Below are 12,051 nucleotides of genomic sequence, written 5' to 3' on the forward strand. Positions count from 1 at the left end.
GAAGAATAAGAGGGGGAGCAATCGGGTGCAGGAGTTAGGATGCGTGTATAGTGGTGTTAACTGCCCAGGCAAACCGTTGGCTGGGTGTCTAGCTGCATTTATCTTGCATGTGCATGTAACGGCAGGAATTGTGCATGCAAATTGTGCTGCAAATGCACCTATGTTCTGCAAGAGCATCTGTAAAAATCTGAGCCTAAACGTGTGGAAAAAAATGAAGACAAAATAATCCTGAAGGGCAAAGCTGCAGCACACTCCGTTTTATTCTTTGTGTGATGCTCAGTGCTCTGCTCTGAGGGGAGCCCAGGGAAGACATAGGCCCTGCCCTAAGCAACTGAATCTCACACCCAGCCATGTGCAATGCACTGCATACGTCTGACTGGGCCACACAGAGACTCCCGTGCACAGGAGCAAACCCTGCCTCGCACATGTAATACATTTCCTCAGCGTGCCGGCCAGTGCGTGATGGAGGGAAGGTTTGGGGTGCCAGACATGTGGAAATGCTGCTTTGCATTTCAGACACTGGCTCGTGACCCAGACTAGCCGCGGAACAGGTTTGAAATAGCCACAACCTTTTATCTGTAACAATGCAAGAGCCCCCAGCGAGACGCCACTACACAGTCAGGGAGACGCTGGCGAGTCTGGAGAGGCTGGGCTGTGCCAGCCACAAGCAGAAAAACCAATTTCCATGCAAGACGGGGACTTGACAGCAGCAGAGCATCGCATCACGGGGTCATGCTGGGGTGAACGGGCATCGCTTCCGGGGGGCCCCCATTCTCGCCAGGGCTAGGCCGTGCCTGAAAGAGAAGGAGAAAGTGGTTGGGGCAGGGCCGGGGATTCACTCCTGCTCTACCATGGAGCAGGGGCTGAGAGGCTGATCCCAGGGCCCAGGACTCCTGCTCCGCAGCGGCTGAGGAATTCTCAGCCCCGGTGCTGGCAGGCAGCTGGAGTGGGAGATTGGGAGGCAAAGCGGGAACCTAACCAGCAAACAGCCACAGGGGCCCGAGCGCGCGTCAGCAGCAGGGAGCCTGTGACAGGTGGCGGGTTCAGGGGTCTCCGGGGAGGAGAGGGAGCAGGACGTTGCAGAGAAGCCAGCTAACTTCTGTGCCGCGGCCTTCCCCACAGACAGGGTCCGAGAGGGCCCTCGCCCTGGGCTGCCAGACTGAGGTGTCCGGGAGGCAGGTGCCGTGAGCCCCCGGCTCAGAAGAGAAACCCCCAGTCCTGGAGGGACTGTCCCAGGGAAGCAGCTGAGCCCCTGACCCAAACCAGCGGCGCAATGGGAGGGCTCGGGCCCCCACGGCTGAGCTAACACCTCACCGTGGCCTGTGCAGGCCTGGAGACACGTGGTCTCTGTCTCGAAGTTGTTCCCGTTCCCCTCACAGCCGCCGTACGTGAACCTTTCACACCGCCCGGCCTCAGCCCTGTAGAAGAACCGAGGCAAGGCGCCGTCGCAGGGTCCCGCTTCGGGGGGGAGTTTGCAGATACCTAGGACACAGAGGAGAGAGCCCACCAGTGCCATGCGCCGCGCCCCAGACGGGACGGGAGGGGGCCGTCAGGACCCCTAGCAGAGCGAGTTTAAAGTCATCCCTTCCCACGCCCAGCCCCTGCTCTCACCATCGGGCCCGCAGGCCTGCAGACACTCCTCTTCCGTCTCAAACTTGTTCCGGTTCCCCTGGCAGCCGCCGTAGATGAACAGCTCGCACTGCCTGGCGGTGGCGTTGTAGAAGAGCCGAGGAACCCAGGCCTTGCATGGCCCAGTGTCGGGGCTGAGCTGGCAGAAGTCTGGAGACGCAGAGCAGAGGGAAGGGGCTAGCGGGGACGTGACTCCCCTCGGCAGAGCGGGGCCATTCGCGCTCTGTCTCCGACAGCGCTCATTGCCGCGTCTAGCACCACCGCGTCGGAGCGGCCGGCAGGACTCGTCCCATGGGAAGGGCCATGCAGCATCCAGCCCCGAGGCCAGCCCAGGGCTTGGCCGACAGCAGGATCCCTGCCGCCCTCAGGGTGCGGAGCTCCATGTTACACAGGCTCCCAGCGCCGCCTCTGCCCATCAGGCCAGGCATTCTGCTCTGGGGACCCTGCCCTGCCCTGCCCAGCCTCCTGCGGCCCGGACTGTGAGGGGGGAGCGCACACGGGGCTGCAGACGTCCCTGCTCGGGGCAGGCTGGTGCCTGCGTGGGCTGCAGGGAGAAAGGAGTGCTCTCCGGCTTCGTTTGGATCTGCATTTAGGGGCACGGAACAGCCTCCACAAGAGGAGAGAGTAAAAGACGGGGACTGTTCCGCTTGGAAAAGAGACGACGGGGGGTGGGGGGATATGACAGAGGCCTGTAAACCATCAGCAGGGTGGAGATGGAATAGGGAAGCGCTATTTACCCCTTCGCATAAAATGAGAGCCCGGGTCACCCCGTGAAATCAACAGGCAGCAGGTTTCAAACAAAGAAAGGGAAGTATTGCTTCACCCAACGCAGTCAGCCCATGGGACTCCATGCCGGGGGCTGTTCAAAACAGAACTCGCTTTGTTCCTGGAGGACGGTCCATCGATGGCTCTTAGCCAGGATGGTCAGGGACACAGCTCCAGGCTCTGGGTGCCCCTAGGCCTCTGACCGCCAGAAGCTGGGCCTGGCCACTGTCCGGGACAGAGCCCGGGGCTAGCTGGGCCATTGGGCTGGCTCGGGATGGCCATTCCTACGTTCTCTTACTGGAAACGGGCTCCCAGCAGTGGGTTCCACACCGGCCTGGACAGCACTTCTCAGGGCCGGGGCAGTCCGCGTCCTGCGAGCAGCTGGAGCAAGATCTGTTTGCCAGGCAGGGGTGGCAGCTCTGGCTGAGGTTCAGGCCTGCAGGCACGAGGACCGGGCAGTAGCCAGGCTTCTCTGCAAGCAAGGGACACGTTCGGGGTGTGGGGGGCTGAGCGGAGCCTTGGGAAACCTCAGTTCCCCTCTTGCGGTGCTGCGTGCTGGCTGGGGGCAGCTACCGGCCAGTCTGGGCAGAGACAGAAATTCCCCCGGAGCCCTGTCCCGTTACAGTCAGTCTGTAGCCCCGCCCCCATATGGTCAGTCGTTCCCGTTACAGTCAGTCTGTAGCCCCGCCCCCACATCAGTCAGTCTGTAGCCCCGCCCCCATATGGTCAGTCATTCCCGTTAGAGTCAGTCTGTAGCCCCGCCCCCACGACAGTCAGTCTGTAGCCCCGCCCCCATATGGTCAGTCATTCCTGTTAGAGTCCGTCTGTAGCCCTGCCCCCACGACAGTCTGTCTGTAGCCCCGCCCCCACGACAGTCAGTCTCTCCTCGTTACAGTCGTGGTCCAGCCAGGTGCCTCGTTGCTCTTTGCAGGTGGCCAGGCAGCCCCCAACAGGCCGCAGCGGGACACCAGGCTGCTGGGCTCCTGCAGGGCTCAGGTGTGCAGGCGGCGGGAGGGGGGCATTTGTGATGGGGGCGCGCCAAGCTCAGCCCCAGCCTGTCCCCAGTGCCACGAGCGTGGGAAGGTCCCAGGGCCCCTCCCTGGGGAGCAGCGCGCGGTGCCCCTGGACGTGAGCCGTGGCCGGTGCAGCGATCTCTGTCCGCAGCCGGGCTGGCGCACTCCGCCCGATGGGAGCCCCGGCCCAGCCAGTGCAGCGTGCGCCCCCTGCACGGAGCCACACGCAGCCACGCGCCTCTCGGGTACCTTCCGCGGGCGCGACGCAGCGGAACCGACAGGCGTTGTAGCAGCACTTCTGCTCTGCCGGGCACTCGGGGTCACTGGAGCAGCGGGCCGGCGCTGAGCGGGTGCATCGGACCGGATCGGGGGGGCAGGTGCCAGGTCTCACTGAAACAGAGAGGCACCGTGGTGTAAACAGCCCCTGGGAGTGGGGCTTGGCGGCTGGATTGCCACAGCTGGCCAGCCAGCAGGCAGGGGTGTGAGGCATTGGCCTGGGTAGGGTTGGAGCTGGCTGGCCAGGCTGGCAGGGGCAGGCGTGCTACGGAGGCAGCGTGCCCCCCGGGGAGAGCGCCTGGGGTCACTGCGGAGCAGGGCCTGGCCACACTGGCTGCCCACAAGTAGGAGGGTGTTGATGGTGGAACAGGGCGTGAAACCTGGGGGCAACCCCGGGGGAGGCCACAGCCTGGAGGGGAGAGCTCAGGCCCCGTCTCCACGGACACTGTGGGACACGCACTGCCCCGCTAGCCCCTCTCCCCTGGGCCCGGCCCGGCCCGGCCCGGCTCCCTCTGCGAGCGTCACTCACCCCTGTCGGTGGCTGGGAGGAGGCTGTCGCTGCCTCTCGGGGCTGTGAACAGAAAGCGGGGAGTCGTGGCTGTGGCAGGCGCAATGCGCAGACTATTGTGTCACTGCTACACTGGCCTGTGCGCTCTCCGGGCTGGCTCAGTGGGTTGCACAAAGGAGGTTTCCGGCAGGACTAAAGTCCAGCGGGGCCATTAATGCCAACGCCGAACCAGTGCGGGGAACACGTCTCCCCGCCGCCAGCCAGCATCAGTGGCTCGATGAGCGGGGCCGCTGGAGACACAGGACTTAGACCAGCACTGGCCAGAGGGGTCGTCCCCTGCAGCCAGGCGCTGATGCGGGTGGGTGACTGGACAGGCCTGCCGAGGACCGAGTGGGCTTTCAAACCTGCCTGGAGCCCCACCGGGCAGAGGCTGCCCCCAGGTCAGGCCGCTCGCTTTACTGCCTTCAGATCACTTTTCTCTGAGGTGCTTTTGCTCTGAATCAATAGCACTTTGCTGGAGGCGAGCTGGTGGGTCGCTGCGGGGAGAGGGTCATGGGATCCTGCCCCGAGAAAGGTGATGGCGGAGGCTTGAGAAGGGGTTCACGAGGGGGTCAGAGGCACTGCCAGGCCAGTCCCAGCAGGGCCCATCTAGCCTGGTATCCTGGCTCCCACAGCAGCTGGTACCAGGTGCTTCAAAGCACGGGGCAAGAAGCCCCTAGCGGCTGCCCCTTGGGGCCATCTCTCCCCCACTCACTGGCTGCCTCTTGGCCCCTGCTGTATTTGGCTCTCCCTGTGTGGTCCCACGTTTTGCGTTATGGGACATGGGGATTAGATGCTCCCCTCCCTGCACACCATCACCCTCTTACCACTCAGAGCAAGGGGCGGCTCAGAGCCAGGGAACTGCAGTACGGTAAACGGGAACACGTTTTCCAAAACACACAGTGAGCCTGTGGAACTCACCGCCACAAGATGTCACACAGACCAAGAGCCAGAAAGCTATTTCTCTGGCTGATGGGCAGAGCCACAGCTGCCTAAGTGATCTAATCCCCTGCGCCAGGGCCTGGCCAGCCATGCACAGACAGGGCTGCAAGAGGCTCCCCCACACAGACAGTGGGGCTGCCCCAGCTGGTGTTGCCCTCTCTGACACCACCCTCGCGGTGAACTGGGCCCTGGACTGACCCGCTCTAGCACTTTCCATGTTCCCAAGGGGCGGGTCCCATTCCTGGTGCCACCCCTGTGCCCCGCAGCCTCCTGTTTCATAACCACACCCTCGGCTCCGGCTCCCCTGTCCCACAGCCATGCTGTGCTGGGTGCGCGCGATGGGCTGGTGTCAGGCTCCACCCCGGCCTGCCCCCAGCACCCCGGTGCGGTGAGGAGGGTGCCGGGTTCCCAGCTCCTCCCCTGGTGAGGCGGTGCGTTGTGCTCCCTGCGTAGGAGCTACGGCCAGTCCTGCAATCTCTGCTGCAGCCCCGGGCTGGCTCCCCGCTCCCCGGCGCTGGCAGAGGGGTAGAGGGACCCCATACCTGTCTCCGCAGGGGTGCACTTCCTGGCACAGCCGACCGGGCAGCACTTGTGCGTGCTGGGGCACTCGGCGTCGGTGTCGCATTCGGCAGCGATGACCCCCATGCACACGAAGAACGTCCTGCGGCACCAGCCCGGCTTCGCTGCGACAGGAAGAACGGGGTAGAAGAGCACCTGCCCTCTGGCCGCGCCCCACGGCAGCGTAGCCAGGCAGAGAGCCCGGCCCAGTCGGGGCACGGGGGCTGGGGTCAGTGGGGGTCAATGGGGCGGGGGTCCCGGCTTGGATTCCTCCTCCCCCCTCAGACTTGTACACCCCCCCACCTCCCGTGGGTGGGCTGGAGCCGGGGCCTCCCCGACGCCCGGGGTCCCAGGCAGCGTCGCCTGGCGCTGGCGGCACCGTACCCTGCACGGGTGGGGCGCAGGCCCGGCCACAGCGCAGCAGGCAGCACTTCTCGCTGGGGGGGCAGTCGCTGTCCTTGGCGCACGGGAAGACGCACTGGTCACCGTCGGCCCGGGTGGGGCAGATTCCAGGCCTCACTGGGCAGACACAGAGAGACGGGGTCAGGGCCAGCCGGGGTGGGGAGCCCTGAGCCCCCATCCTGCTTCCCCTCCTCTGCCTTCAGACCCACCTGACCCCCCAGCCCAGAGCATGCTTCGGGCCCCACACAGGGACATCGGGACCCATTCAGCCCAGCTCTGCCCCCCAGGGACAGCAGCCAGCCTCGCCAGGCTCTGGGGCAGGGTGAATCCCCAGCCTGGCCAGGCTCTCTGCCCCCCGCGTCCCCACTCATTGCCGGCACTGCGCTCAGGTCTGCCTGGCCCAGCGGGGTGGCAGGGGGGTGGGATGAGCCTCGCCCTCTGCCCCATACACAGCCCTGCAGCCCATGCGTCTCCTTCCCAGGCGGAGCAGCCCAAGCTGCACGGCTCTGGCTGGTGGGAGCGGCTCCCCCGTGGCCCCCGATCCTGGCTTCCCTGCCCTCCTCTGTGTCCGTCGCAGCCTTTCCTGGCCGAGGGGGCTAGGGCTCAGCTCACCGGGGGCCGGCTGTAAGGTGTTCTGCGTCCCTTACCGGGGCCCCCGCAGGCCTGGAGACACTCCGCTTCCGCCTCGAAGTTGTTGGGGTTCCCCGCACAGCCCCCGTATATGAATGGGTCGCATGCCCCGGAGCTGGTGTTGTAGAAGAAGCGAGGCAGGTCGGCGTCACAGATGCCCGTCTCGGCAGGGAGCTGGCAGATATCTGGGTGCCAGGGCAGAGAGGGGGTTACAGAGAGGGGGGGCTCCCAATGGGGGGGTCCTGCCGGGGCTGCACGGGGCAGGGGGGAAGAGAGGCGGTGTAGCAGGAGGCTGCCAGCCCCGGCCCGGCTCGGCCCGGCCCCGTCAGGGACCCCAGCCAGAGGCCGGCACGCCTCCCATGGAGGATGGAGGGGAGCAGGCTCAGCCTTGCGGGGCTCCAGGGGAGGGGACGGGAGGTGGGTGACTCTCAGGGCTCCCTTACCCTCGCTGGGCGCCCTGCAGACACGGCCGCAGCCGGTGCCACAGCACTTCTCCGCTCGGCTGCAGTCGCTGTCGCTGCGGCACCTCTCCACGCAGGGCCCCAGGGAGCCTCTGAGCACCGCTGGGCACGCGCCGGGCTTCACTGCAACGCACCAGAGCCGCAGCGTCAGCACCCGCGCTGAGTGCACCTGTCCGCCGGAGCCCCACTCCCCTCGGCCGCCGGAGCCCCACTCCCCTCGCCCGCCTTCTCCACCGCCCTCCCTCAGCTGCCGTCCTTAGCACCTGCCCACTCCATGGCCCAGCCACAACCTTGCAGTGCAGGGCTGAGAGCTCCGGGTGGAAAGCGTGTCAGCCCTCATGCCGGGTCTGTGGGGTGTGGCCCTGGCTCCAGATCTGAGCACCTGGCCCCGCACCCAGCGCGCTCGTACCCTGCACGGGGGAGAGGCAGGTGCGGCCACAGCTGATCAAGCAGCACTTTCCGTTCCCGGGGCAGTCGCTGTCCTGCAGGCATCGGAAGAAGCAGGGCTCCTTGCTGTCCTTGGGGGCGTGAGCTGGGCACAGGCCGGGCTTCACTGCGGGCAGGAAAGACAGGGCAGAGCATGGAGCCAAGGGAGGGGCGAAGAAAGGCCCCGTCCCGCTGTCAGCCCCTCCTCAGTCCCTGCCGGCGGAGTGCATTGTCGCCCGCCCAGTGGCTGCCCCAGCCAGCCGGGGATGCACAGCCAGGCTGCAGGAAGGTGCCTGGCACCACGGGGAGTGCAGGGTCAGAGATGGACGCGGGGAGGGGGCACGACCTTACCCAGCACGGGCGCCATGCAGAGCTGCCCGCACCCATTGCTGCAGCACTTCCTCGCGGCCGGGCAGTCGCTGTCGCTCCGACACATCCGCAGGCACGAGACGAGAAACCTCTGGGCTACAGCCGGGCACGCACCGGGCCTCACTGGAACAGAGAGCGGGGTCCCCTGCCTGCACACCCGGAGACAGTCTCCCCACACCAGGAGGGGCCGGGGCAGGTGGACCCCGCTGAGACTGCGGCGAGCAGCCTGCCCCCTAGCGCCCTGCCTCGGACCCCAGGGTCCCCTCCTGCCCACGTAGCACAGGGGGTGCCCGACTGGCTCAGCCCAGGCCACCCACCCCCACGTCCCACCTGGCCACGACCAGCTGCCGGCGAGCCGTGCCGACTGGTGGAATAGCTGGAGTGAGAGCTGGCCCCCCCGGTCGGTGTCGGCTCGGGGCTGTCGGCGGGCAGAGCAGGGCAGGGCAGGGCAGTCCATCCCTGTTTTATTGCATTTCTGCACGGAGGCATGGCTGGGTTTCCCCTGGCTCTTTAGGAAGAGGTACAGGAGGGCGCCCTGGTCACTGCCACATGCCCCGGCCCCTGCCTGTCCACAGACCTCATTAGCAAATGCAGCTCCTGGGGATCCGAGAGTGGCATTCCCGCCCACGCCCCTGTGCCGGCATGGCTGGCAGTACAGACTACGCAGGAGGGAGCTGGGCTCGGGGGGGGGCTGTACCTGGAGAGGGCACTTGGCACTGATCACCACAGCCTGTGGCACAGCACTTCTCGCCCCCTGGGCAGTCAGCGTCATCCACGCACGCGTCCATGCACAGCCCCTTGGGCTTCTCCAGCGTCACAGCCGGGCACACACCAGCCTTCTCTGGAGAAAGAGGGACCATGACCACCGCCTGCCCTGGGCTCCTCTGGCCGGGCGTCTGCAGAGGGGCCGGGCTTTCCCTTAGACCTGACCGAGATCCACTGCAGTGCCCGTGCGTTTGTGCACGGGAGCTGTTGTATATGGTGGGCAGTAGTAAAGGGCTCCTGGGATGGAGCGTTTAAGACCCCAGCGTGGTCTGTGACCCCTGCACCCACCCGGACATTGAGGACTGGAGTGAGCTGGCGGCTGAGTGCAGGCGGGAGGTGCTGGGCAGCAGCGGTGCGGGGGTGGGACTCGTGCTGCGCGGGTACCTGCGTAGGGGCTCATGCAGGCCAGGCCGCAGCCAGCAAAGCAGCATTTCTGGCCCTGGGGGCAGCTCCTGTCGTCGTCGCACTGGTTCGTGCACGGAGTGAAATCCTGCGACACGCGTCTCTTTGGGCAGACGCCGGGTTTGCCTGGAGTGAGAAGGCAGCTCAGGGGGCAGCTCAGCAGAAGCGTAACCGCCCGACCCCAGACCCCTGCAGCTGCCCAATCCCAGTCCTGGCCGGAGAGCTCTCGGGGCTACAAGCCAGCCGGGAACGAAGGCCGTGTCCATGCTCAGTCCCTGTGCGCTCGGTGCCAGGCTTTCCGTGGTCACCAGGGCGTTGCGCCCTTGCTGGAGGGAGGCGTTGCTGTGCGTGTGACCGAGAGGGGCAGGGGCGCCGGCTGCAGGTGCCGGGAACACGCCACACTCAGACCTGCCCGTGTGCAGCTCTCCTGTCCCGGGTGATTCCCTCCTGCTGGAGCTCCCCGGCCAGGGGAGGGGCTTTGGAGCTGCAAGCCCTGGGCTGGGGCGTCAGGGCCTCTGTCTGAGACCGGCACAGGCTGCTGCTAAGCGGCTCCCCCGGCCAGGTGCCAAAGTGCATTGGGTGCCTAGAACCAGAGCACAGTGCAGACGCTCCTGTGCTGGGCATGGCCAGCCTCTGTGCTGAGAGCTGGGGTGGGGCACACGGTGGGGTCCGGCTGGGGCCCTCCTGTTCCTCTGGCCACCCTTGTTTTGTGTCAGCAAGGTGGGTGCAGTGTCTCCTGCCTGGCCCAGGAACGGGACCTTTGGCAGTGTCCTGAGAAGCAGCTGGGTGGCCTTGCTCATGGCCTGGTGCTGCCCTCCTTGTAATCAGCCAGCCAGCCCTCCACCTCTGGGCACAGCTGGGGTGGGGATCACGGAGCCAAGCGGCTCCGACGCGTTCCCAGGGGCAGCCTCACCTGGCTCGGCCTCCATGCAGCGAACGCGGCAGCCCTCGGCACAGCACTTGCTCCCGCCGGCACACGCAGAGTCATTCCGGCAGCTCACCAGGCAGGTCTGCGCCACCCCGGCCGTGGGCTCTGGGCAGTAGCCTGGGTTCACTGCAGAACAGGAGCGGCACGATGCAGTCACCGTGCCCAGGACAGGTGAGGGGCCCGTGCAGCCGGCCGGGTGAGTGGGATGGAGGCTCAGTGCACAGGGAAGAGGTTCCTCAGGAACAGCGAGGGCAGCACAACACCGGGCTTTCCGCTGCTTCACAGGCTGTGCGTGCAGTGAGCGCCTGGCTGGCCCATGGGGGGTGGGCCCAGGCCCGGAAGCACAGCTGCAGCTCCAGCCCATTCCTCTAGTTTGCACTAGCTGCTCTGTAACCTTGCATGTCTCAGCCAAGCCACTCCAGCTTGTTAAACCATCTCACCTGTCAGTGAGCCCCCTCCAGCGCTCGGAGAGTCTGCGGCCCTGCTCGGGGCCTGGCCACTCTCTGCTGAGCGGTAGCAGGCTCTGGGGCCTTGCAGATGGGTCCCCCATTGGAGGAGAAATCTGGAGGCAGGGTCTGGGTGTTTGGTGGAGCTTGTCTCTTTAGAGTATGTACACCGGTCCTGGAACAGAGGCGGTCACAAAGGGCGTGCACGCAACCTTCCCTTTCACGGCACTCAAACCAACCACCAGTGCCAAGAATTACATCTCATCTCAACAGCTCGCTCCAAAGACACTGAAGAAGTGTTACGCTGGTAGTTCTGACGCAAAGACTACACACCGCTTGCGCACTAAGAGCAAGAACATCAGACGAGGCAAGCAGCACTACCTAGTGACTCCTGCCATACCGTAAAGCAATCGTGCAGGGCCATAGTCCTCCAAATGGCACCAACTACTCTCCCGTATGGTCTGTCCATCCCTCCCCATTCCCATTCGTTGCTTTCCAGGCCGCCCCGCTTTTGGAAGCCCCCCGCTGTCTCCGCAGAGGGTCCCTCGTGTAACCAGGAGAGCTGGACCCACCTCTGTCAGGGAGGAGGCAGGTTCTCATGTGCCCAGTATTGCAGCACTTCTCGCTCCCTGGGCAGCTCCCATCTGAGAGACAGTAGATCCTGGAGGGACGCACAAACTCAATCCTCCCTGCTGGACACTGCCCCGCTTTACCTGCAGCAGAGAAAGGAGACGAGAGCCCATCTCCTATTGGCTGCACCGAGGGGACCCCGCTGCATGGGCTGTGGCGTGAGAACACAGCGACCTGCCTCCAGCTGGGCTGACGGGCCGTCTGCTGAGCCGGGAAGCAGCCGCTCTCTGCACGCACAGAGGCAGATTCCCAGGCCAGAAGGAAGTGCTGCGGGCATCTAGTCTGCCCTGCACAGCACAGGCCAGAGAGCTGCCCCCAAAGAACTCCGAGAGCCCCGCTGTTGAGAACTGGTCGGTGATGGAGAGTCTGCCACACACGCCAGCGATGAGTTCCCCGCACTGTTACACACTGCACACGGCAGGGCTCCTCGCAGATTGCCTGGCTTCCACCCAGCCACGGGGTTGCGTTAGACCGGTCCCTGCTAGGCTGCAGAGCCGCTAATAAATGTTGCTCCCCACATAGGTGCTTGGAGAGCTAAACAGAGCTAGGCTGGTACTCACCTCCTCTCTCCTGCCCCCACGCCGGTGGCAGCTCGGCCCAGGAGGCGAATAGCCCCAGGAGGAGGAAGAGAGCCCCTGGCTGCATGGCGGTGCCGGGAGCCGGGTCTGAGTGCCCAGCGCTGAGCCTGGCCAGGATTTAAACCCTGGAGCAGAGGGGCTGGCTCAGGGCGGGGAGGGGCCGACGCACAGGTGGACAGTGAGCACCTGCCAGAGCCCAGCTCATTCCACATCACAATGCGTCTGCTTGAGTGCCAGCGCTGGGGGCGGGGGGGCGTGCTCAGCACAATAGTAGCCTGGGACCG

The 12,051-nt window shown here is 65.4% G+C and overlaps 2 protein-coding genes across 4 annotated transcripts; both read right to left on the reverse strand.

The window, feature by feature from the left end:
- Positions 1 to 250: 250 nt before the first annotated feature.
- Positions 251 to 2,654, reverse strand: LOC137157239 (BPTI/Kunitz domain-containing protein-like). Its single transcript, XM_067554533.1, has 4 exons — positions 2,598 to 2,654; positions 1,612 to 1,984; positions 1,315 to 1,482; positions 251 to 794 (listed from the first exon to the last, which is right to left on the reverse strand). Exons 1-4 carry the CDS (start codon positions 2,652 to 2,654, stop codon positions 784 to 786), a joined length of 609 nt encoding a protein of 202 aa, XP_067410634.1. The 3' UTR covers positions 251 to 783.
- On the reverse strand, positions 2,136 to 11,395 carry LOC137156927 (uncharacterized). Of its 3 annotated transcripts, XM_067553935.1 has the most exons (14): positions 11,132 to 11,248; positions 10,554 to 10,734; positions 10,099 to 10,239; positions 9,168 to 9,311; positions 8,716 to 8,859; positions 8,001 to 8,141; positions 7,633 to 7,776; positions 7,206 to 7,346; positions 6,780 to 6,947; positions 6,115 to 6,249; positions 5,715 to 5,855; positions 4,213 to 4,254; positions 3,657 to 3,797; positions 2,136 to 2,866 (listed from the first exon to the last, which is right to left on the reverse strand). In XM_067553935.1, the coding sequence occupies exons 3-14, from the start codon at positions 10,112 to 10,114 to the stop codon at positions 2,679 to 2,681; spliced, it is 1,545 nt and encodes a 514-aa protein (XP_067410036.1). In that variant the 5' UTR covers positions 10,115 to 10,239; positions 10,554 to 10,734; positions 11,132 to 11,248; the 3' UTR covers positions 2,136 to 2,678. The 3 variants fall into 3 exon arrangements, with proteins under 3 accessions (XP_067410036.1, XP_067410037.1, XP_067410035.1); XM_067553936.1 differs by lacking the exon at positions 10,554 to 10,734 and having other exon boundaries at positions 11,132 to 11,395; XM_067553934.1 differs by lacking the exons at positions 10,099 to 10,239; positions 10,554 to 10,734; positions 11,132 to 11,248 and having other exon boundaries at positions 8,001 to 8,859; positions 9,168 to 9,296.
- Positions 11,396 to 12,051: the final 656 nt, after the last annotated feature.

This window comes from Emydura macquarii, unplaced genomic scaffold, assembly GCF_026122565.2.
Source record: "Emydura macquarii macquarii isolate MOO-44397 ecotype Brisbane River unplaced genomic scaffold, CSIRO-AGI_Emac_v2 contig_1483, whole genome shotgun sequence".
NCBI lineage: Eukaryota > Metazoa > Chordata > Testudines > Chelidae > Emydura > Emydura macquarii.

Coding starts and splice junctions, on each gene's coding strand:
- LOC137157239 (XM_067554533.1), bottom strand. CDS start 2,654: ATGGCCCAGCTAGCCCCGGGCTCTGTCCCGGACAGTGGCCAGGCCCAG. Junction 1,985..2,597: donor GCCAGGCCCAGCTTCTGGCG/GTCAGAGGCCTA, acceptor TGAGGGCGGCAG/GGATCCTGCTGTCGGCCAAG. Junction 1,483..1,611: donor GCAGGCCTGCGGGCCCGATG/GTGAGAGCAGGG, acceptor TCTGTGTCCTAG/GTATCTGCAAACTCCCCCCC.
- LOC137156927 (XM_067553934.1), bottom strand. CDS start 8,790: ATGACGCTGACTGCCCAGGGGGCGAGAAGTGCTGTGCCACAGGCTGTG. Junction 6,948..7,205: donor CTGCAGGGCGCCCAGCGAGG/GTAAGGGAGCCC, acceptor CCTGGCACCCAG/ATATCTGCCAGCTCCCTGCC. Junction 3,798..4,212: donor CCTCCCAGCCACCGACAGGG/GTGAGTGACGCT, acceptor TCTCTGTTTCAG/TGAGACCTGGCACCTGCCCC.